General features: G+C 39.1%; 1 protein-coding gene and 1 long non-coding RNA gene across 2 annotated transcripts; both read right to left on the minus strand.

The window, feature by feature from the left end:
* Positions 1-1740: 1740 nt before the first annotated feature.
* Positions 1741-15137, minus strand: LOC124274012. Its single transcript, XM_046709345.1, has 7 exons — positions 14954-15137; positions 14383-14694; positions 13729-13821; positions 13093-13197; positions 3312-3419; positions 2781-2796; positions 1741-2527 (listed from the first exon to the last, which is right to left on the minus strand). Exons 1-7 carry the CDS (start codon positions 15135-15137, stop codon positions 2248-2250), a joined length of 1098 nt encoding a protein of 365 aa, XP_046565301.1. The 3' UTR covers positions 1741-2247.
* Positions 15138-15205: 68 nt separating this feature from the next.
* LOC124274064 lies at positions 15206-16045 on the minus strand. The gene is made up of 3 exons (XR_006897839.1): positions 16022-16045; positions 15584-15674; positions 15206-15292 (listed from the first exon to the last, which is right to left on the minus strand). It is a non-coding gene; the product is annotated as an uncharacterized LOC124274064 (long non-coding RNA).
* Positions 16046-26520: the final 10475 nt, after the last annotated feature.

Here is a 26520-nt window from a genome sequence, read left to right on the forward strand (position 1 = left end):
TTTCTTAGATGGGTCAGACGCATGTGGTTTTCTTGCTGACGTGACGTCACGCGTGGACGGCCGGTCCGACACAAATCTCTCGTGTTGCCATAATGTTGCAAATTTACGTGTTTTCCACAAAATTCAAAGTTTAGAGAATAGTCAATCGTTCTTCAATTTTCAATATCAGGTGTGTGAGCTTCAGGTGTTACAAAGCATGCAAAAAGTGAGTAACTTCATTGTGCACAATCTGCACGTGCCACGTGCGATACGTGACATCAAATTTCATGCAAAATGCTTTGCTACATGTTTATTTACGTTTATTTTTTATAACTTTTCAAATAATTTTTATTTAATGCAAATTTATGTTATGCACTGTTACTTTTTTTCTGTTAGTATAACTTAGCGTCGTCGTAATCTCCTATATTCTTAAAACTCCTATCAGTAGTGTACACTTGTTATCGTATAAATTCATTATGTTTTAATTTTGTATGCCTATGCTTTACCTTTCAGGTATTCTGTACGTATTTAATTTCATGTCCTTATATTGTGATATTTTACCTATTCTACGTGTACTTTACTGTATATATGAGGTGAGACTCACATAAACTATCTGTGTGTGTCTGTCTAAACCCTACGCATGTGTACATATACAGCAAATATAGGTCCATTTGTAATTATATAAGTCACATGTGGCTACTGCAATCTGTGTCCTGGCAAAGACATATTTGTACCCAATTTTGACAGAATGAATCGTAACTTATATTTAGTGCCTAGAAATGTTCAGTGGGCTCTCCTGGTCCAACAGGATAGTCATACCGTTTATGTAGTAGGTGTTGAACAAAGCTATATACTATGGCATTTATGTTGAACTTGATGCGAAACTATGCAAAAATATGCAAAATACCAAACAGACAAGACGGAGATAGATTAACTAAATACATATTCCTCGTCTTCTTGTTCTCTCCGAAGGCCGTCATATCACTACACCAATCACAACAACAAAAAACAATATGATGTATAGTTTTTATTGAAGTAAAATTGAATTATGTACAATAAAATGCAAAAAGCATGGGTACATTAAATACCTTCTCACGTATTTCTTCATGTTAATGTGTTACAAGTACGCCACAATATTAGCTCTCAGAACGGAACTAATATATACGACAAGTGCTGGCGACTAAACATTTCGGTACCGAAGGCCTAAACTATCTGTGTCTTATCTCAAGACCCATGAGTGAGTGAGCGAGGTTAGTTTTATGCCGCACTTGGCAATACTCCAGCTATAAGACCAGTGACGATGCTGGTGAGAATTTACGACTAACTGGATCGAATGATAAGATTCGCTGACTTGTTCACACATCCATCGTATCCCAAAAGCGTAGATCGATGCTCATGCTGTTGATCACTGGATTGTCTGGTCCAGGCTCGTTTATTTACAGATCGCCGTCATTTAGTTGGAATATTGCTGAGTGCGGCCTTAAACAACAAACAAACAAAGAAACAACACACTATGTAACACAAGTGTAAAGTAAGCGTTTCGATGTATGAGACAATATATTCACTAATACTAACAATGTTTGTTGCCTAAACTGCAGAAATATGTACCATAAAAAAGATAATATATATATGTTCATGGTTCCTTCGAGTTAAAACAAAGGTATCGTACAAGTGAACATATTAAAGTTTTATTTGAATATTTCAGAACAAGCGTCATTTGATTCTCCACAAGATAGAGTGGTACAATAAAAAATAATTGTCTTTTCCATGTTTAATGCAGCACTTGAAACAGATGCTGGAGGACTATTTATCCGTTGTATGACCCAGTGCTGTGTACGTGTCACAAGATCGGTGCGGCATCAGACTGTCATAATTATCTGTTGTTATATTAGTGACACCACGTGCTTCACTTTCAGCATTATCCCCTCTTCCTTCCATCGAGAGCTGATGTGCTCCTGCATTCTTTGCTGTCATCCTTCCGACTTCGGGAAATATTTCTATAGTACCTGATAACTCCTCAATATCAACAGTACCGAGGGGTGCATCCCATGGTTCATCAGTGTCTTGAGTCATGAAGCTTGTTTCTGCAAGCGCATCGATACGCCCTGCTGTCATACTTCCAGAGTCTCTTCCATGGACCGACCAATCAGCAACAGCAAGCACGGGATCTGAATGAGAGGAGGCTTCAGATAATGTTATGTTCATTTCACCCGTAATGTCTTCCACACTGTCCTGGTCAGGTTGCTGCATTGGAGCTCTTTTTTCTTGCTATTCTGGAAGTTCTTCACTGTTGATAGTGTCCAGTGGTTTCACCTCTTCATATTCGTCATTCTCATCTACCTTCCTACAGCTATGTTCTAACTGTTGCCTTTCTCGCCCGATTCTTGCACCAGGTGGAATATTGTCATCAGATTGGATATTACCGACAGGTCGCGCAAGGTTGCCTGCGTCACGTTCAAGTAAATCAGCATTGTCGATTTCAGCATAGCCTTGACTATCGATATTTTCTGGCATGTTGTGCATTGGTGTGATGTACGATCCTCGTGACCTGTGAAATATAGTAAGCCTTAGAGAAGGCTACGTGTATACCATTGACATATATTACTGTAAATATAATCTAAATGTGAAGTGCTGAGTTCCGTCTAGCTTGCTCACAGGCGTTTGCAGAAGCCTGTCCGATCACAAACAAAAGATAGGTCTTAAGTTCTCAGTGGAATGTTTCATTGTTACGCGTGAAAATGACCCCGAGTAAGATTATATGACTGATTTGAACAATTGGTGAATAAACAGAATACCCTTACCTTAAGTTCCAGTAATCTGAAAAATAGGAATGATGACCTGAATGTTTCATGTTTGACATTATTTTGAAAACGAAACCAAGGTCAGAAGGATGAGAGTGATTATAACCTGATATTAAAGGGTCTCTGAATGACAATTAGAAGTGATGCATGAAAAGGATGAACATTTATTGAGGTCAACATCTGTCTTATGATGGCCACGACATTCAGAGTATATTTTTACTCCTTCACCACATGAAGAAAACTACAAAGCAGATACATGTATAAGTACATGTGTGACATGACTTGTGATCAGATGACAATGGTTGACGCTTAACAAGGGAAGCTAACAGTTAATGGTCCCAGCAAATAATCATGCCCTGGGCAAAGGGAGATAACCACCCTGATAGATGATAATGAAGGCATGAGTGTTCTGACTGTTTCTGGGTATAGAGGACAGCTCACATGCCCGTTGGATTCACAGTGGCGTAAAGCACAACTCACTCACTCACCTATACAGTAATCTGGTTTTATGAACACATTAAATTAAGTTACCTTGTCGTTTGATCCTTATCAACACAATAGCTGCAACGATGAATACAGTCAGGACAATAAACAGGACACAACACCCGACGATGATGTAAAGGACGACCGTAGTAACGCCTGAAATATAAAATCACACTTCAGTTTCCCTAACTGATCTATTTCCTGGCAGTCAGTAACTAACTGCAACCATGTTTCCCATGTGTGTTGTGAATCTTTTGGTCCAATAGAGTTTAATGTCGCAGAAGATACTGGGTTTAAGAAAATCATGTTAGCCTTTCGACCTTGAACTGCCACAAAAGGTTTATGAAAAAAAACCGAAAACTTAAGAGGACACATACATTTATTTAAAGAAAATATGGTGGATCGAATTTTTTTCTCAAAATATTTTAATACTTTGTAATAACGAATGACATTACTTTGGTCAGTGTTGGCGGTTGTAGCTGTAGATAGAGGTGTGCTGGTGACAGTCACAGGAGGCGAATAGTAATACCATCCACCATCTGGATCATGAACAAAGTGAGTGAGTTAGTTTTACTCCGCACTCAGCTATATGTCGGCGGTCTGTGAATAATCGAGTCTGGACCAGACAATCCAGTGATCAACAGCATGAGAATCGATCTGCGCAATTGAGAACCGATGACATGTGTCAACCAAGCTAGCGAGCCTGACCACCCGATCCCGTTAGTCGCCTCTTACGACAAGCATGGGTTACTGAAGGTGCATTCTAACCCGCACCTTCACAGGCTGATCATAAGCACAGGTAAAATGCAAAATCTGAAAGGATTGTTATATTAGGAATTATAAAGTGTTGGCTCAGGACATATAGTTTAAATATTTGCTTTGAAATTGACAGCATTCGAACCTCCAAACACCAGATATTTTATTTTCAAATACCGGGGATTTTCATGCAGGGAAATAATATCAATTTAAACGTTTAAGAATACGTTGTGAAACTTGTGAAACTTTGGACTGGGGTATGCAGGTACCCCGCAGCAATATCTTGTTAAGAGACATCGTTTCGATCGTACTTGCTGACGTCATGGAGGCTGGAGCCGCCGTTTGAGGTTTTGTTTGACCAATGGTGGAAGGTACAATACTAGGTGAGACATGTGTGTTCTTACGATCTTAAACAATTCAAGACTGTCAAGTTTTTATTCTTCCTTCTAAACTAACGATTTTATTAGAACTCCCATTCTGAATCTGCATCTAAAACATGGTAGTTTAGCTTGATAATTTGTTTGACAAATGAAAAACATGAAGGTCTTTTAACAGTGGCCACATACCTTTTTCCACGTATACCCCTTATGACGACATTTTTACTTTTAACTTGTTTTGAAGGATGCAAGCCACTATTTATTAACCCTAATAACCTTTTAGTTACCCTGCCAAGGAAAAAGTCGTGTGTTTTGTATTTCAAAACAACTTCCTGGTAAAACTGATCAGCTGTCTGAAATACAGTGTGTCCTGTAGTACCGTCAAACATATCTTGAGCCCAAACTGGCTTGCTTCACAGCGAATTTATATTGCACATGTGTAACATTACCCAGAATTTGTTATTGTAGGACGTCAAGTGTAGATGCCGTAGGACAAAGAACGGTACTCTAATTGATAATGCTTAACATATTCATCCCTAGTATGGTGATCTACCTTCAGTTGTTGTGGTGGTAGTAGATGGGACTGAAATAGTCACATTGAGAAAGTGTCCGTTTAGCAATTAACAGACAACAAAAATGTTGCCATCTCAAGGATTATATGTTTTAATGTCATTACTTATTGTGAATAAAGATGAATATTCTTCCATTATGATGTCATCGCATGTAATGTTTATATGGGACGTTTTCACATGAATTGTCATTACTATGGTTCTTGACTTTTTGTTCAATAATGATGATACCCTATATCGGTCTCACCTTCTTGTCCAAATATGTACTCGTCAGTGTGAAAGGACGATGACCATGTTCCAACTGCCACTTCAACCTGACACATGTATCTCTTTCCTTCATCAGTCATCTTCGTGTCTTTAACTGTCAGAGTATTGGTTTGGTATTTGTATATGCTGTTTTCAAATGACCCAGGCCCTGATCTCATCTCATAATTCCCTCCGTGGATTATTCGTTCATCATTTTTCTTCCACGTGAAGGAGATGAACGTGAAGAACTTTACTTCAATTAAAATATAGCACGTCAGGTTTACATCACTGCCATACTGGACTCTCCCCGGAGACACGATGTAAGGATCCTGCGTGTAATCTGTAAACACAGGTATCACAAACTTGGCTGATACTGATCGTTGCAGCTTCAAGGTGTCAATGTAACATATCGCATTTAATACAACTGTTTACTTGTTACATGTGTGATACTTTATTCATATTGAAATTATACTTACGACTAAAAACATATAGGATTTGTTATATTTGTAAGTAGGCTGTATTAAAATTATATAACACAGCGATACCAATATAACATTATAAGCTGTAACTTGCAAGTATAACAGTAACGCACTGATGTGCAAGTTAATCTACAACAATCAAATCGACTTACTTTGAGCGTCGTGTCCACGTCCAGTTACAGTCACAGAAACACAAATACCAGCAAGTATCCACGTCCAGATGAATTTGTTCCTCACTTTGACCTTAAAGAAATATTTTGTACCTCAGCTCCACATTGGACCGCACCATTGCCGTCATGTAATGTATTAATAGAGAGGAGCACCTGATTATAGTGACTAAGCAATAGTAGTTCATGCTTTGATCTGTATAGCGATCTCTGTGGAACTATACTATGAGTGAGTTTAGGTTTACGCCGCCTTTGGCAATATTCCAGCATATCATGGCGGGGGTCAAACAGAAAAGGGCTTCACACATTGTGCCCATGTAGGGAATGGAACCCGGGTCAGAGTGATGAGCGAACGCTTTAACCATTAGGCCACCCCATCACCAACTATACTATGATGATCACTGAAGGAATGAGTGGACTTACCAGGTCCATGGCGGCTCATGTACTACTGTAACATGTATTTTGTTAAATCAGGACAAACTTCCTTATCAGAACGCAGCATCATTATTCAATCCACGAAGCAGGAAATATTTAAAAAACATTCTCTGACACAACTGGCTCTGTGTAATCGTGATTAGTTTCAGTGCACAATAAATATTTTTATGAAGTACCCATCAAAAGTTTTGACTCACTAAAGTCTACTGTTCTAACTAGATTTTGCAAAATATTCCATTCTGTGTAAAGGTACTGTTTACGCATGAACAGAAGTATTGTAAAACAAATTCGTATCGCTGAAAAGATTATTGTCACGAGTTCTGTAAATGATGAAAATAAGTGAAAATTGGCAAATTCTTAACAAAGCTTTACACCAAAACGCAGTCGTTTACATGCACGATATTTACACATGCTTTTAAGCAATTTGATGCATGATCCTCGTGCAGTTCATCTGAATAACAATTGCAGTTGGTTCCCATTATTTAGTGGAGAAATTCATTTTCGATATAACCATATATATAAATATGACATATAGTGAGTGCTTTACGTGAGGCTAAACTTTTGATGGGTAGTTTTTGTGCAAACCGAGTTTGCTTGCAAGCGGAAAGTTGTGACATTTTACAATAAGAAAAAATGGACTTCACACATTGTACCCATTTGTGGAATCGAACCCGGATCTTCAGCGTGACGAGCGAACGTTTTAACGACTAGGCTACCACACTGATCCTTCTGAAAATACAGGACTCGCGAGCTGGGTAAACCGCAATTCATCATCTAATAACGACGGTGGCAGTGATCACATGTAGTAGTAAGGTTGTACACGGCGGTCGCCAGTGTCTCGCTTTTTATACAAAGTGCAAGGACGTTATATATGGGAAAATCTCAAGACATGGACACATCGACAATAGAAGATCCCATCATGTCCTCATGGCAACTTGTATTGAGATCAACGAAGGTTGTTTTAAATGATATTTCGGACGCCGTGTGCATCATTGTTACAGTTTATTATGCTGTGACGTTTGAACAGATTGATCAAACCTGAGAATAATAATAATTCACCATACTAGCAGAAAGTTTACGCTTGTGTATTTGTGGAACGTATCTTTTACGAAATATGATATTACATATAAATACATATTCAGGTTTGGTGGATTAAAAACAAACACATTGACGCACACACACAAACCCACATACACACACGTCAAGAATAATAGCACGCATTCCGTTATACCATGCATGACGTGTTCACTTTGACACATAGAAATCATCTTCACACCGAATTTTCTTATTCAAGCAGACCGCCTCCGTGGTGTAGTGGTTAGAGCGTCCGGACACGGTGGGGTAGCCTAATGGTTAAAACGTCCTCTTGTCACATTGAAGACCCGGGACCCGAAGACATTGGGGACCCACATTTCTGGTGTCCCCAACCGTCGTAATGCGGGGATATTGCTAAAAGCGGCGTCAAATCATACTCGCCCACTCACCCTTAAACAACGCATGAAATATATCTGCGTAAGTGACCAAACAAGGTTTGAAAGAACTGTTGCAAGGGCGAGCGATTGTTAAAGTGCCGCTGAATTGAATCTAACCCATCACTTACGTTGATAGTTAAGTGTATCACAAATGTGTTTTGTAACACAAGTTTCGAGTGTGCAAACGTCCGCCATTGTTGTCAGTTGGCAAGAACCGTTTCAAATGGAAGTGAAAGTAAAGTGTTCCAAGGCGTTCACGCATACTACACTGCAATTGTTAAACTCAACATCGTGTGATGTTATTTTATGCGGTTAGTGGACCCATAACTTATTCTCTAGTCTGCTTCTCAGGCACGCCTGAGCTCGTGAGGACCAGTATATGTCATAATATGCAGGATTGAAGGAGCCATACCGCAATTTTTTATGGATGCGTAATTCACTCTCAAACTTGTGATCATTATCGCTCAGTCATATATGACGTAACCAAGGCCTGAGTGAAGTATATTACAATGAGGTACTGGCTGTGAAGATACTGAATATGGTCATGTAATGCATTCATGTTGTAGACAGTCAACCTTGAACTGTTTGTTTACATTTGTTTTGTATGGGCAGAAAGAACAAAAATTGATGCTTTTAATTTGATTAAGCGACGACAAAGTGAGTACTTGTATATAGCAGCTACTGTTTTCTGTGATCCAGGTGCGATTACTAATAGGTGGGCGTGATGACAGCAAACCATTGCTAGCTATGAGTGAGTGATTTTGGTTTACGCCGCTTTTAGCAATATTCCAGCAATATCGGGGGACACCAGAATTGGACTTCACACATTGTACCCATGTGGGGAATTGAACCCCACCGCCCCTGCCATCTGTGATGCTACTGTTATGAGAATGTGTATCTTTTTGTAATTTGTAATATCACATTGATTTAGTGATAGTTATTATGGGTCACAATGTTTAAAGTTTTGAGTGTGGGTTTTGGCTTGCATATCGCATCACATATGATCAATGGCAATACTATTTGTAGCGGTGCACCTTTTGAGATAGCGTTTCAAAGTTGCCTCCCTTGGCATTCTTGTTTATTTACGGCTTTCATCATGCCGTGGAGTCTTCCACCGATTTCCATAACATTCTGAGAGGATTATTTTGCTGCCTAGCTTCGCAAAATGCTCGAGAAGTGTGTAAGCTACATAAAGGCTGGTTGTTGACTTGTGCCGCACACACACGGACTTATCACATGACTGGATTTATGTACATCTGTGTTTTATCGTCAGCATCGTCAAGACCGATCGTTCTTGCCTATTCGTCAACTGTCATTGTTAACAACCTTCAATCTGCTCTCACTGTAAATGTCAAGACTCTGGTGAGTTGATATTTTAAATTTGTTACACAATTGCATTGTACTCGAAATCTGTATTGTCATTCATTGTAGTTTGCTCATTCTTTATTCAATATATTATTGAATATTTTAGACTTCTATGTGTTCTATTTTGCTGGTTTAAAGGGGATTCTTAAACCTTTTGTAACTGCAAATTATTAACCGTACCTACGCAGCAATTATATACATTTAATTCGCCTCAAACGAATGAGTCACTGGTTTGTTTCCTGGTATATGAAATTCTTCCGGTTTGAAAAGACAACATCGCCAGTGCATGAGGGGCAGCCAAGGCAGGACAAATAATGTTTCACACACGCGAAACCTCGTTATGGAGAGGCGAATTATGATAAAAACATAATTCATTGATTATTTTTTCAGTGTTATCAATGTTTGTGATAACTTACGTTAAGAAATACTTGATAAATGGCAAATCATACTATATAAAAAACTTAGATGTCACTTAATAGGTATTGAGAATGATGTATCGTCATTATCATACAATCTCACTGCGATCCAAAAACAAGGAAGGCAAACCATTTGTCGTTAAGGCCAGTTAATCCAGGATTGCGTTATGAGCGTGACTCCACTCAAAGTACATCATAGCCTAGTATGTATGCAAGTGTATGCATGTGTGTGAGTGAGTGAGTTTACTTATAGGTGCGGATGAGTGCGAGTGTACGTGTTTGTGTGTCATGTGAATTGAAATACTGATACCTGTTGAGGTGTTGAGTTAGAAAAACAAATATTTTGCCTTCGGAATATTTTATTGCAGATGAATTGGTGGAAAGAAGCCATGGACAGTATCTATAATACAGACACAAACCGATATAATTTTATTCAAGCATGTATGTATGTATGTATGTATGTATGTATGTATGTATGTATGTATGTATGTATGTATGTATGTATGTATGTATGTATGTATGTATGTATGTATGTATGTATGTATGTACGTACGTACGTATGTACGTACGTATGTATGCATGCATGTATGCATGCATGTTTGTATTTATGCATGCATGTATGCATGTATGTATGTGTGTACATATATGTATATGTGTGTGTGTTTGCGTGTTTTTTACAAAAAGCAAAACAACTTTTATGAGAATACTGTACAATACCAGACGAGTTTACAAACATGAGAATGTATTACAACAGGTAACAGTGTCGGTTAAGCAATATGATTGTACAACGTCTGTGAGATAATATATCTAAAAGTACAGACTTATCCAAATCCACACTACATGACTTGGTCACAAGACGCATGAAACAATGATCAGCTAAGCTGTATTCATAGCGACAAGTTGGGGAAGCGAAACCCACAACGATACATTCAAACTGTCACAGTTAACCTTTAAAAGTGTGAAACCGCACTGGTCATTACAGTTTCAAAGGAACAGAACAGTTTAGAACCTGAACTCAGCAAATTTGTCTTTTGTTCCATTACACATTTATCTGATCGACTTAATGAGAGGAAGATTTGGCGATCAACTGATATTGTTTTGCAATACGTGACGTTAAATTTAAACTCACTCACGCACCCTATATGGTACGTATTTGGTAACTGATGTTAGCCTAAAACCACAATTTTAAACACGCAGAATAAAATGAGTCCTGAGATCTGTTCATATTGAAGAAGAGTTGCAAATATTGCAAAGTTTTATTGCATATTCTTTAAACAGGATGTAACTTACATTTTGCAAACAAAAACCTAGTTCACATCTTTTCGTGATAAAGTCACTGACAGATATTGGCCACTGAACTGTTAAGGTGTTGATCTGATGGAATTCTTTTTCTTGTACAAACATGTTCAATATCCAATCATATATCTGTTATTTCTTCGTAGTATTATTCGTATGTTGTTAATTATTTCAATTATGTATCCAGCTATTGGAATAATGTGTTCCAGTGTCAGGGTTTTTGACGATGCAAACAAAAACGTATTTTTATCTTAATATAATTTATAGCTTTATTTTACTAACTTTGAGTGATAAAGGATATATTCATCTATTTCACACGAAAATATCAAGTGTTCCCTGCAAAAATAGCGCTCATGACATCGTATCGGCCAAATTGTTGCCGCTTTATTTTGTATGAGTTTTCGACGTTGAGCCATACTTTCTTGCTCCGCACTGGGATTGAGAGTTGTGATCACGTGGCTTCCTATTTATATAATTCCTGTCATTATTGTCACCACCGATCTTACTGAATTTTCGCTTGCTATTTTTTGTTATATAGGTAACTGATTTTGCATTCTAAGTGGTATTAACGATCTCGGGTAAATAATATTGATGTTTGCTTGTTTTTCATATAACTTAACTTCCGGATTTCCGTTGTCAATAAAACTTCTCACGACAGCGACAGGGCATCCGCTCTACCGATGAAATTGCTCGTGCACTCCGATCGCGCACGTACTCCCCCGATATAGGGCGAGCAATGCAATCGTCGAAATCACCAGAACGTCGAATTCAGCTCGCTTTGGGATACTGGAGCGGCGTTTATATAAGCCACTAGGCTTGTTCGCCTATCAAGAGTTCAGCCTTGGCGAAATAAAAACCATGTTTAAACCATATTTTCTTAATGGCTCATTCAACAGACATCGTCGGCACGTTACCAGCGACAACTTTGCACTGTGCATATCCAGAACGATCTTTCTCACGCTGACCATTATCATACGAGCTACACAAAGATACAGAATCAGTATTCTCTTCTTCATGGTCTGAGTATTGTTGAGTACAATTCAGGACAGGTCCATGGTCCATGAGAGTGACAGGTTCATAGTCTTGGTCCAGTGGTACTAATCTGTTCCTGGTGGTATTGGCATCTGTAGGGTCGACCACATTCACCCGGTTGAAACGTTTGAAGTTAAGTGTGTGGTATCCTAAACTGTTTTCCGCATACAGCTGACTGTTTTCAGCGCCACCAACAGGTGAACATTCGACAACATCATAACGTTGACGTTGAACAATGTTCGATGTCGTAGATGTCGCAGGCGTTCTACGTTGGTGAACACCTGCAACAGTGAAAATACATTTAGTTTTGGTTTGGGAAAAGGCTTCGTTTCAATAAGGGTGGTGGGTGTAGCCTAGTGGATTAATTGTTCACTCGTCACGCCGAAGACCCGAGTTCGATTTCCCACATGGGTACAGTGTGTGAACCCCGTTTCTGGTGTCCCCCGCCGTGATATTGCTGGAATATCGCTAAGACCGACGTAAAACTAATCTCACTCACTCATTGGTTTAGAACACGGTTGGCGGCTCATAGTTATTTATAATGACGATATCAGATGCTCGTAAATGCGTGGGGATTAAAGTTATTTGAGTCGAAGATAAATGTTGTCGCTGAGAAGATGTAGAATCCTGTGACTGTAAAAGAAGGAAGAACTCACCCTGTTTGTGGTCCTTGGTATAAAGGATCATCCTCATAGTCGCTGGATGCATAAGGGCGTAAAACACTCACTCACTCACTCACTCACTCACTCACTCACTCACTCACTCACTCACTCACTCACTCACATTAAATTAGATTACCTTGTCGTTTAATCCTTATCAACACAATAGCTGCAACGGTGACCACAGCCAACACTATAAGCAGGACACAGCACCCGACGATGATGTAGAGGACACCTGTAGTAACATCTAAAATATTCAATTACATTACAATTTCGAATCCGATTTATTTCCTGGCAGTCGGTAACAAAATTTATCTGAAACCATGTTTCCCATGTCTGTTGTGAATCTTTTGGTCTAATAGAGTTTAATGTCGCAGAAGATAGTGGGTTTAAGAAAATCATGTTTGTCCTTCGACCTTGCATGAACTGTTACAAAAGGTTTATGAAAAACACAAGCGAAATATTAAAGAGGACACACACACATTTATTTAAAGCCAATGAAATGGATCGAGATATATTCTCAAAATATTTTAATGCTTTGTAATAATGAATGACATTACTTTTGTCAGTGTTGGCGGTTGTAGCTGTAGAAAGGGGTACCCCGGTAGTTGTCGCAGCTGAGGTTTGTGTGCTGGTGACAGTCACTGTGTTAGATGTGACATCTACTACAACAGGAAGCAAATAGTAATACCATCCACCATCTGGATCATAAACAAAGTCAGTAACAAGCTGAAACCCTGTCTCCCATGTGTTGTGCATGTGAGGGTCGGATGAGATTTTAAGAAAATAGAATAAGTATAATTTTGCATATATTGGCCTCGAACTGTTATAAGATTAGTAAAACAAAGGGTTTCTGACTGAATCAATAACATTAAAGAGGACACAAACTGTTAGTTAAAGGAAAAGAAATGTATAAAATTCATTGTAATAAACAAATATAAAATGCAAAATCTGAAAGGATTATTATGTCAGGAAATACAATGTATGTGATGTAGATATATACTTTAAATGTTTCCTCTAAACTCTACACATATTATTTTTAAATACTTGGGTATTTGATGCAGGGAAGTAATATCACTTTAACCGTTTGAGATCTCGTCGAGTTGTATTGTGTTTAATTTGTGAAACTTGGGACAGTGGGGTATGAAGGTGCCCCGCAGCAATATCTTGTTAAGATCTGTTCGATTGTAACGTACCCTGAGTACTTGCAGCTGTAGCCGCCGTTTGAGGTTTTGTTTGACCAATAGTGGAAGGTACAATACTAGTTGAGACCTGTGGACTCTTACGATCTGAAAAAGGATACATTCTAAACAATTCAAGTCTGTCAAGTTTTTATTCTTCTTTCTAAACTAAGCATTTTATTAGAATACTGACAACTTAAGTGATGTGATCGCCCATTCTGAATCTGAATCTAAAACATGCTAGCTTAGTTTGATAATCTGTTTGACAAATGAAAAACATGAAGGTCCTTTAAAAGTGGATACATACCTTTTTTCACGTATACCCATAAGACGATATTTTTACTATCAACTTGTTTTGAAGGATGCAAGCCACTATTTATTAACCCTAATAACCTTTTAGTTACTCAGCCAAGGAGAGAGTCGTGTGTTTTGTATTTCAAAACAACTTCCTGGTAAAACTGATCAACTGTATCCAATACAGTGTTTCCTGTAGTACCGTTGAACATATTTTGAGCCAAACTGATTTGCTTCACAGCGAATTTCTATTGCACATGTGTAACATTACCCAGCATTTGCTATCGTAGGACGTCAAGGGTAGATGCCGTAGGACAAAGAAGGGTACCCTTATTGATAATGCTTTATATATTCAAATATATACTCGAGACTTACCAGCAATAACAAGGTTGTGGCCACCATAAAATGATCCTCCCTTGAAATCACTGAAGTAATAACGTCCAGAATCTCCCTTCGTAGCATTGAAGATCATCAACTCAACTGTTTTCCCGTTATGTGAAGTGATCAGTCTGATGATCTTTACTTTTGATCTGAAGTTTGGCCAGATATAGACTGAGATAGATTGTATTGTAGCAATGATTCCACCACTAGGAGACCAGAAAGCAGTGATAACATCCATCGCCGTCCATGTCGGGAAAATGGTGACATCCTCGCTTTCACTTGCAGTTGTGGTGGTAGTAGATGGGACTGAAATAGTCGCATTGAGAAAGTGTCCGTTAAGCAATTAACAGACAACAAAAATGTTGCCATGTTTTGCATTAAACTATCTCAAGGATAATATGTTTTATTGTCATTATTTATTGTGAATAAAGATGAATATTCTTCCATTATGATGTCATCGCATGTAATTTTTATATGGGACGTTTTCACAGGAATTGTCGGTACTATGGTTCTTGACTTTTTGTTCAATAATGATGGTACCTTAAAATAATTAGATCGGTCTCACCTTCTTGTCCAAATATGTACTTCTCAGTGTTAAAGGACGATGACCACGTTCCAACTGCCACTTCAACCTGACACATGTATCTCTTCCCTTCATTAGTCATCCTCGTGTCTTTAACAGTCAGAGTATTGGTGTAGTATTTGAGTATGCTGTTTACAAACGGCCCGGACCCTGAGCTCATCCTCATAATTCCTTCCATGAATTAAACGTTCATCGTTTTCTTCCACGTAAAGGAGATGAACGTGATAAACTTTACGTTAATTAAAATATAGCATGTCAGGTTTACATCACTGCCATACTGGACTCTCCCCGGAGACACGATGTAAGGATCCTGCGTGTAATCTGTAAACACAGGTATCACCGACTTGGCTAATACTGATCGTGGCAGCTTCAAAGTGTCAATGTAATATATCGCATTTAATACAACTGTTTACTTGTTACATGTGTGATACTTTATTCATATTGAAATTATGCTTACGAATAAAAACATATAGGAATTGTTATATTTGTAAGTAGGCTGTATTAAAATGATATAACACAGCGATACCAATATAACATAATAAGCTGTAACTTGCAAGTATAACAGTAACGCACTGATGTGCAAGTTAATCTACAACAATCAAATCGACTTACTTTGAGCGTCGTGTCCACGTCCAGTTACAGTCACAGAAACACAAATACCAGCAAGTATCCACGTCCAGATGAATTTGTTCCTCACTTTGACCTAAAGAAATATTTTGTATCTCAGCTCAACATTTACCGCACCATTGCCGTCGTGTAATGTATTAATAGAGAAGAACACCTGATAAAAGTGACAAAGCAATAGTAGTTCATGTATTGATCTGTATAGCGATCTCAGTGGAACTATACTAGGAGTGAGTTTCGTTTAAAGCCGCTTGTAGCAATATTCCAGCATCACGGCGGGGGACACTATAAATGGGCTTGACACACTGTACCCATGTGGGGAATCGAACCCGGGTCTTCGGCGTGACGAGCGAACGCTTTAACCATTTAGGCTACCCCATCACCCAACTACACTATGATGGTCACTGAAGGTATGAGTGGACTTACCAGGTCCATGGCAGCTCATGTACTACTGTAACATTTATTTTGTTAAATCAGGACAAACTTCCTTATCAGAACGCAGCATCAGCAAGTTGATCCATTATACGAAGAACGACGACTACGGGCTCTGTGTAATTGTGATCAGTTTCAGTGCATAATACAATGTTTGATGAACTATTCTTTTCAACTCTTTGCAAACTGAGTTTGCTTGCTAGCGGAAAATTTTACAATAATAAATTATACAGGTTATATAAAGACACCAGTTTGAATATAATCAGTCTTTGACTCAGTCGCTGTAAGTGTCATCTTACATTTCATATCTAATGACACTTTTAGACGGCATTTCGTCCAACTGAAATGAAGATTATTTTTATGTGCTGTGGAAATATTAACAGCAGGCACATGCACGAACTAATGATACATTAAGCTCAGTACAAGAGGTTTTGACATGCGTAAGGTGAGCAATCCTTTTCAGTTATATGAAGTGATTCACTCATTGTTCAAAACACGTTGAGCAGCAAACTTGCGACAACACGTTTTTGGTCTTCTATAAAATTACATTGATTTTGAATTTGTGATACTGACAAAAGTGAGAGAGTGAGTTAAACGGAGATTTTAGCAATACTAGTATTTAAGTAATATCACGGCGGGGTCACAAGCAATGGGCTTCACACATCGTACCCATGTGTGGAATCGAACTCGGATCTTCAGCGGAATATTAAATCGCGGTCATACCATGCATAAGTGTGACGTGTTCACTTTTACAATCTTCTTTAGCCGCATTTCTTTTATTTAAACAACCCAACAATTTGCGGGATCTGTGCGTTTTGGTAATTTTTAGCTGTCACGTGCCAATAAGCCTATGTTACATTTGAACGGTTCTAACGAAAGCGTAGCGATCTTAAAGATTAGTGAGTGAGTTAAGATTTAACGTCACATCGGCAATATTTCAGCCATATCGTGACGAGAACATTTGACATTGTAATAGAATATATATAGTTATTATAAAAACCTGCCGACGAAGGACAGTAAAAATACTAGAGAATCACAGATATCAATATAAAACTAGCGAACAAAGCTAAAATATTCCAATTAAAGAAGACAATACAATGTAAAAATGGGCTATAGATCGCCAACAACTGAAGGTAGATCACCATACTAAGGCCCATGGGGGCTTACATTACTTTTGCTACCTGCATGGACCCTAGCTGGATTTACACCATCCCTTCAGCCATTGGCGTTTATACTGAGATTTAGCCATACATTAAAAGGACAAATATACTACGATTAAAAACCTGGTAGGCTGAAATTTACTTGAAATGTTTTGGGACTTACGTACCCTCTCAGGAAGACAATAATTTTACAATACATCAACCCCCTTTGAGGGTACAGCCACTAACAATCTAAGTTATTAATCAAGTCTACCAATAATTAAAATACAAATATGTACACAGCATATTATTCAAAATTCATTCATTAAGTCAATTTCTTTTAAAAAACCAAGAATTAAATGAGAATTAACAGTAGTAAAAAGATCCTTAACTGTTTTCACATTGAAGTATTTATCCCTTATGATGGAGAATTCAACACAGTCAAGTAGGACATGCTTGACCGTGGTTCTCTCATCACAAGGGATACAAAACGGAGGATCCTCACCTTTCAATAGGTACGCATGCGTGTATCTAGTGTGGCCAATACGGATGTAAGTTCTAATAGCAGCTTTGTAATCAGAGTATGGGATCAGAAGTGGTGTCACAGATTTGTTTAGTGCTACCTTAGCAGCAAGATCAGCCATTGTGTTCCCAGAAATGCCAACGTGGCTGGGTAACCAACAAAAGACGATGTCGCATTGGCCAGTAGCAAGCTCATTATGCAATTCAATAATTTCTAATAAAAGCGGATGTTTACAAGAATGACTTTTAATAGCCTGAAGGCACGAAAGAGAATCGGAAAATATGATATATTGTTTACATTTACGGTGTTTATTAATATATTTAAGAGCTGTTAATATGGCGTTAGCTTCTGCTGTGAAAATAGAGCTGTTATCTGGTAGTCGAGAAGAGATTATTCTGGATCCAATGACAGTGGCACAAGCAACTGCGCCACCATCCTTGGACCCATCTGTAAATAAGGATTTATAGGTATTATATTTACTTTTTAAATGATTAAATTCTTGTTTATATTGTAATTCGTTAGTTTCTGATTTCTTAAACTTTGTCAGCGTTAGGTCAACTTGTGGCCTCACCAATTGCCAAGGAGGAGAAGAAAGAAGCCGGAAAGGAGATATATTCTCCAATTCAATGCCAGCAGCAGAAATGAATTGTTGGATTCTTATCCCAAGAGTTGGAACAAGTGAAGGTTTTTTATTATACAAATCCTCATAAAAAGGATTAAAAACGCAAGTGTGAGCAGGATTGGAGTCATTAGAATATAACTTTGTGATATATTGTAGGGACAATTTGATACGGCGAAGTTTTAAAGATGGCTCATCGGCCTCAACGTAGAGACTGTCAATGGGAGAGGTTCAGAAAAACCCAAGACAAAGTCTTAGACCTTGGTGATGGATAGAATCAAGTAGTTTGAGGTTGCTTTTACAGGCCCCACCATATACGATAGAGCCGTAATCAAGTTTCGATCGGACCAGTGATCTATACAAATGAAGGAGGGTAGTTTGGTCCCCTCCCCACCTTGAACTGGAAACGACTTTCAGCAAGTCGAGTGCCTTCAGGCATTTGGCTTTTAGATATTTGATATGGGGCAGAAAAGTTAAATGTGAGTCAAAGATGAGACCAAGGAATTTAGCTTCCTTGACAACTTTGATGGGTGTGCCATTTAAGGATAATTCAGGGTCTTTATGGGGTTTGTATTTCCTACAAAAATGTATACAATTGGTTTTGGATTTCGAAAATTTGAACCCGTTTTCCAGACACCATTTATGAATTTTGTTGAGACAAAGTTGTAATTGTCTCTCAATAGTTCTCATATTTTTACCACGGCAAGAAATATTCAAATCATCCACGAAAAGGGATCCGTCGATTGAATCACTTAAAACCTTTGAAAGACTATTTATTTTAATACTAAATAGCGTGACAGACAAGATACTGCCTTGTGGGACACCTTGATCCTGATTGTAATGATCAGACAGGGTTGAACCCACTCGGACTTGAAATTGCCTGTTGGTTAAAAACTTCGATATAAAAAGAGGCAAACGACCTCGCAAACCAAAATCATGTAAATCCTTTAAAATTCCATGCTTCCAAGTAGTATCATATGCTTTCTCAAGATCAAAGAATATAGATACTGCATGTTGTTTGGTGATAATAGCATTTTTTACAAAGGATTCTAAACGTACTAAATGATCAATAGTACTTCTATTCTTCCGAAAACCACACTGAATGTTTGTAATGAGGTTATTGGTTTCCAGATACCAAATTAATCTGTTATTTACCATTCGTTCCATGGTTTTACAGACGCAACTGGTTAAAGAAATTGGTCTGTAATTTGATGGATCTGTATGATCCCGGCCAGGTTTTGGTATTGGCACTACAATTGCATTACGCCAGGAAGAAGGAAAAAGACCAGACGTCCATATTTTGTCAAATATATCTAAAAAGTGTCTCCAGACATGGTTCAGGCAAGTGTTTCAGAAGCTGATAATGAATAGTGTCATCACCCGCTGCAGTATCATGAGCTTGGTCAAGAGCAGTGTGGAGTTCATGTAATGAAAACACTTCATTATAGTCTTCACCGTTATTGGAATCAAAATTAACTTTAGTCTTTTCCTGTTGTTTCTGATATCTCTGAAATTCAGGGACATAATTTGCCGATGAAGAATTTTTGGCAAGAGTTTCGCCAATTTTATTTGCAATTTCAGATTTGTTAGTTACTAATTTGTCACCATCTTTAAGATGGTGAACAGCAGATTTTGAGCCTTTGCCTTTTATTCGCTGTACCATGTTCCACACCTTAGACATTGGCGTGCGTGAATTAATTTTTGAGACATAGATTCTCCAAGAATGGCGCTTGTTTTGCTTATACGTACGTCGTGCTTTGGCATTAGAAATTTTAACATTGTTAAAGTTGTGAACAGTGGGATGTCTGCGAAAATATTTTTCTGCTTTCTTCCTACGTTTTCTTGCTTGTTTGCATTCGTCAGTAAACCATGGTTTACGAATATGAGGAGTTGCAGAGGACTTAGGAATTGTTTGATCAGCAATATTTTTCAGTTGTGTTGAAAACAGCTGGATGGGATCTGGTAAATTATTGAAGTGGTCAGGTGTTGATTGTTCAACACATAATTGTTCATATACAGGCCAATTTGCCTTCGTGAAATTCCATCGTGATGAAGGTGGATTATCATCTGGTTTTATAGCTGTCAGGACAGTAGGGAAGTGATCGCTTCCACAAAGGTCATCATGTACAGACCATTGAAATTCATTGTAAATGTTCGACTCTGTGAGGGCTAGATCAAGTGTAGAATACGTTCCAGTGGCTGGATGCAAATAAGTGTTGGAATCATCATTAAAAACACATAAATTATTATCAGAAAGAAACTCTTCAATAACTTTCCCTTTATTGTTTATATTTGTACTACCCATAAAGGGTTGTGCCCGTTCAAGTCGCCCATGATGATGCAGGGCTTTGGGAGCTGATCATACAAACTTTGAAGGTCAGATTGTCGAAGAACTGATGAAGGTGGTACATATAAAGAGCACAACGTAAGAGCAATGTGCAAAGTAAGACGGATAGCAACAGCTTGAAGATTAGTATTCAGCTGAACGGCGCTATGAATCATGTCCTGTCTGACCAGGATACTAGATCCCCCAGTCGCTTTGTCCCCCTGAGGAGAAAATGAATGGTAACAACTGTATTGTCGTAAGTTAAAAACATCAGTTTGTTTAAGATATGTCTCCTGGAGACACAGTGTTGATGGTTTAAAGTCCTGTATCAACAAAAGAATCTCATTATAATTCTTCCTAAGTCCTCTGCAATTCCATTGTATTAGCGTATCAGTCATTTAGTATGTGTTATTGGAGAAATCTCCCGACCCTTTTTCTTAGGAGAATGGCTCCGTGAACGGGTAGTCAGATTAGGTGACACTTCCATGTCATCTAAAAGGTCGAATCTGTTTAAAAGGGACACAGGGTCTCTTTGTCCTTTAGGAAGACGGTCACCTTTGTTTTGCTTCTTTGAGTAATTGACATCTGCATTCTTCTTTTTGACAACTGGTGTAGGTGCTGTTTGAGTTTCAGCGGATCGTGATATTTTTGGTGAGGAAGAAGAAACAGAAGGAAGATCACAAATGTTCAGTGGTGTCTGTGCATTCAGCCAGGTCAAGTCTGTTTGACAGTCAATAGATTTAGTGGAAGGTCGCGTCACCGTGGCATAAGTTGACTTACCTCTCAAAAGAGTGTTGCAGGATGGTGTACCTGAAGCTGCCAACTTCCTTGCTTCTGAAAAGCTTATATTCTTTTCAGTTTTGATGCGTTGGACAGTCATTTCGAATTGCCACACCGGACACTCTTTAGATGAAGACATGTGAGAGCCAGAACAATTTACACACTTCAGTTCAGAGGAACAACTGCTGCTATCATGATCTTTACCAGCACAACGATAACAAGAAGCGTGATTTTTACAAGTGTTCTGCCCATGGCCAAACTTCTGACAGTTAAAACATCTCAGAGGATTTGGAACATACATGTCAATTTTCATGGAGAAACATCCTACTTTAATTGATTGAGGTAAACCGGGTACATCAAACGTAAGCAAGCACGTATTCGAGGGTGAATACATACCATCCTTCTTAAAACTGAAACGTTTAGCCTCGACCACTCCTTGCATACGTAACTGGCTAACAATGTCATCAGTTGACAGATCAGTAAGACTCCTATCTCGGTCTCGGATGATTCCTTTGCTAAAATTTAGTGACTTGTGAGCATAGCATTTTACAGGGATATTTGCAAATGATTTTGCTTCCAGTAGATTAGCCGCTTGCTCCCTCTTTAGACATTCTATGAGAATTGAACCCGATCTAGTTTTGGTAACATTTTTGACAGTCCCAGCAATTCCTTGAATTGCTTTTCTAATAGAAAGGAGAACAGGAAGTTAACTTTTTTCACTTGATTCGGCAACAATGAATCGAGGCCATGTGTTACGCTCGGAATAACATAGTCTGGTAATGGTATCATCCTCATCGTCAGTATCATCAATGTGATAACGTTTTTTTGCTTTTGGGGTTTTGGTTTGCCATGGTAATATATTTGTGTTTCACCCTCCTGGATCCCCACCCACCACGGAGTGTCAACAAGGACGATGCCTAATGCCTGTGGGCCTCAACAGGCGGCACCAAGGATACCAAGAGGGTATACTCAAGCAGTAGCATTACAAATAATGTACCACAGGATTGGCCCATGAGCCATCGCCTTCTGGGCATAAACTCTAGGCAATTTATAAAATGAACTAATTTTGAAATTACGTTCAGCTTGTTAAACAAACTGGGCCAAGACCTAAATTGAAACGACAATTTCGGAATTCAACAATTATATTCAGATACAAAATAATACACAGGGCTTGGCATGACCAGCCGATTGGTTGAACCGGGCCCATTCAACCACCCGTCTAGGTGAAGTTAGGGCCGAAGTGGTGTGTTGGGCAAAGGAACACTGTTCCTGGAACCAGTGCCCTCAACCACCAGAATCCCTTCCTCCACCGACACAGGGGCGCAACCCACGGCAAACGGGTTGGTGGACCAAAATATCCCCCCGGGTCCACAACGGGGGGTTGAAAGGCGCTTAGCGTGACCCAGCACCCACCACGAGGAGGTGGCCTTTCATGGGTGCCTCTTAAAGATTAAATCACAAACACCCAAATGATTTTTGTGAGAAGCGGCACGATTGGTGATCCTGGTGAAGCTCACTGGCCCAGTTGATTGTGTTCCAAGCCAAACGTCTTGGGAGTCAACTGAAAACACAGTTTGATGCTCATGTTTGAAACATGATCATAAACCCGACGCATGTGTGCATATACAGAAGGGACTGGTCCATTTGTGTGTCTACTGTAATCTGTGTTCTGTTTGACAGAACGAATCGTAGCTTATACATAGTGCCTAGTAATGTTCAGTCGGCTCTATGCTGTGTACATATACAGCAGAGATGGGCCCATTTGTAATTATATACGTCATATTATACGTGTGTCTACTGTAATCTGTGTTCTGGAAAAGACATATTTGTACAAAATGTTGACAGAATGAATCGTAGCTTATACAAAGTGCCTAGAAATGTTCAATAGGGTCTCTTGGATCCACTTATGAGTGAGTGAGTGAGTGTGCGAGTGAGGTTTACGCCTCCTTTAGCAGTATTCCAACAATATCACGGCGGGGGACACCAGAAATGGGCTTCACACATTATACCCATGTGAGAAATGGAACCCGGGTCATCGGTGCGACGAGCGAACGCTTTAACCACTAGGCTACCCCACCGCCCCGGATCCACTAGGATATCATACATATACAGCAGAGATAGGTCCATTTGTGGCCAGAGAGCATGAAGTTCACAGCTATTTTAAATCATAACCACTTAATGGTTAAATGTGCCCAAACCTGTTTTAATAAATACTAGCGGAATAACGTAACTGTGCATCATTTGATGGTATACCATATTTTAATGCAAAAAGATAATAACATGAATTGTGGTGTTTTCCTTAATCAATGTTTAACTGTTAACAATATGAGATCCAAATCTGTATGATTTGACACTGGGCATCATGCCAAGCCCTTGAAGAGATGTGGTGTCAAAGGTCAGTTCACAAATTCAGCATCGTGTGTGTCCACCATTGGTGTTGATGCAGGTTTGACATCGACGACGCATAGACGACATTAAGCGATTGAAGAAAGTTTGGGGAATGATGTTGCATGTCTGAACCAAAGCGTGTTCCAATTCAGCTAAGTCAATGGCTGATTCTGGGTTTGACGTAAACGTCTCTCCATCTCGCCCCAAACGTGCCTTGGGAACGGGTCCGGAGAAACAGCTGGCAAGGGGAGTACAGGAGTGTTCTGCTGTCTCAGGAAATCTGTCACAAAACAAACGACATGTCGACGGGCATTATCTTGATAAAGCGTGAAGTTACGTCCTTGAATGAACGGCTGCACATGAGGCCCAATAATCTCATCTCTGTATCGCAGTCAGATTGCCACTGACAATGACAAGTTGTGTCGGACCATGAGATGTGATAGCACACCATACCATAATGCTTACCCTACCAAACTGTCAACGTTGAACAACAGACACGAAGCATATCGTTCAGCATCGCCGTCTGTACACCTTTGCCCTGCCATCTGAGCTGTCCAAAAGAAACCTCGACTTGTCAGAGAACAAAACACCATAACAATCCTGTTGCATATGCCGTAGATGCTGTCTGCATCAGGCAAGACGTGCCTGTCGGTGACGTTGAAACAAAATTGGACGTATTGCTGGCCATCAATCGCTTCCGTACATTCCTGGAACTGATTGGACGTAAGCCAGGACCCTGAGCAGTCAAACTGGCAGTCTGGAATCGATTTCTTAGATGGGTCAGACGCATGTGGTTTTCTTGCTGACGTGACGTCACGCGTGGACGGCCGGTCCGACGCAAATCTCTCGTGTTGCCATAATGTTGAAAACGTCTCCATCGAGATGAAATCGTGTTTCGATGGACTCCAAAATCTCTGACCACTTCATTTTGGCCATTCCAGTCTCCAGCTTACCCACGGCGCAGAGACGCTAATTTTCTGTAAGCCATGGCATGACGTACACACATTTTAGGTTAATTTATGTGTTTTTCACAAAATTCAAAGTTTAGAGAATAGTCAATCGTTCTTCAATTTTCAATATCAGGTGTGTGAACCTCAGGTGTCACAAAGCATGCAAAAACTAAGTAAGTTCATTGTGCACAAACTGCACGAACCACGTGCGATACGTGACATCAAATTCTATGCAACGTGCTTTGCGACATGTCTATTTAGCTTAATTTTTATAAATTTTTAAATAATTTTTATTTCATGCAAATTTATATTATGCACAGTTACTTTTTTCCGTGAATATACTTAAGCGTCGTCGTAATATCCTATATTCTTTAAACTTCTTTCAGAGTGTATACCTTTTATCGTATAAATTCATTACGTTTTAATTTTGTATGCCTATGCTTTACCTTTCAAGTATTCTGTACGTATTTATTTTCATATGATATGTTTATGCATTTTTATGGTGCATACATACATACATACATCTGTGTTCTGGCAAAGACATATTTGTACCCAATTTTGACAGAATGAATCGTACCTTATACTTAGTGCATAGAAATGTTCAGTAGGCTATCCTGGTCCAACAGGATAGTCATACCGTGTATATAGTAGGTGTTGCACAAAGCTATATACTATGGCATTTATGTTGAACATAATGAGAAACTAAAGCTTTCTCTGTGGACGTGCATTGTTTCAGATCCTACACGAACAGGTGTAATTATGCAAAATACCAAAACAGACAAGACGGAGATAGTTTAAGTAAATACATATTCCTCGTCTTCGTGTTCTCTCAGAAGGCCGCCATATCACTACATCAATCACAACAACAAAAAACAATATGACGTATAGTTTTTATTGAAGTAAATTATGTACAATAAAATGCAAATAGCATGTGTACATTAAATGCCTTCTCACGTTTTCTTCATGTTAATGTGTTCTAAGTACGCCATGTGTTTAGCTCTCAGAACGGAACTAATATATACGTCAAGTGCTGACGACTAAACATGTCAGTACCGAAGGCCTAAACTATCTTAGCCTTATCTCAAGACCCATGAGTGAGTGAGCAAGTTTAGTTTTATGCTGCACTCAGCAATACTCCAGCTATAAGACCCGTGACGATCCTGGTGAGAATTGACGACGAACTGGACACAAGTCATCGTATCCCAAAAGCGTAGATCGATGCTCATGCTGTTGATCACTGGATTGTCTGGTCCAGACTCGTTTGTTAACAGATCGCCGTCATTTAGTTGGAATATTGATGAGTGCGGCCTCAGAGTGGTACAAGAAAACATAATTCTCTTTTCCATGTTTAATGCAGCACTTGAAATAGATGGTGGAGAACTATTTATCCATTGTATGACCCAACGCTGTGTACGTGTAACCGGATCGGTGCGGCATCAGACTGTCATAATTATCTGTTGTTATATTAGTGACACCACGTGCTTCACTTTCAGCATTATCCCCTCTTCCTTCCATCGAGAGCTGATGTGCTCCTGCATTGGTTGCTGTCATCCTTCCGACTTCGGGAAATATTTCTATAGTCGCTGATAACTCCTCAATGTCAACAGTACCGAGGGCTGCATTCCATGTTTCATCAGTGTCTTGAGTCTTGAGTAGTCAAGCTACTCACGTGTACACTCAAGCTACGTAGATGTACACTCATGCTACCCATGAGTACACTCATGCTATTCACGTGTACACTCATGTTATTCACTTGTACACTCCAGCT

This window comes from Haliotis rubra, unplaced genomic scaffold (genome assembly GCF_003918875.1).
Source record: "Haliotis rubra isolate DU_JTF1 unplaced genomic scaffold, ASM391887v1 Scf187, whole genome shotgun sequence".
NCBI classification, from domain to species: domain Eukaryota; kingdom Metazoa; phylum Mollusca; class Gastropoda; order Lepetellida; family Haliotidae; genus Haliotis; species Haliotis rubra.

What these genes read in the sequence shown, in the direction of transcription:
- LOC124274012 (XM_046709345.1), bottom strand. Translation starts at nt 15,137, where the DNA reads ATGAGGATGAGCTCAGGGTCCGGGCCGTTTGTAAACAGCATACTCAAA. An exon ending in TACAGCTGCAAGTACTCAGG is followed by an intron (nt 13,198 to 13,728) that starts GTACGTTACAAT and finishes TTCCTGTTGTAG; the next exon opens with TAGATGTCACATCTAACACA. An exon ending in AACCGCCAACACTGACAAAA is followed by an intron (nt 3,420 to 13,092) that starts GTAATGTCATTC and finishes TTTATATTTCAG; the next exon opens with GCGTTACTACGGTCGTCCTT.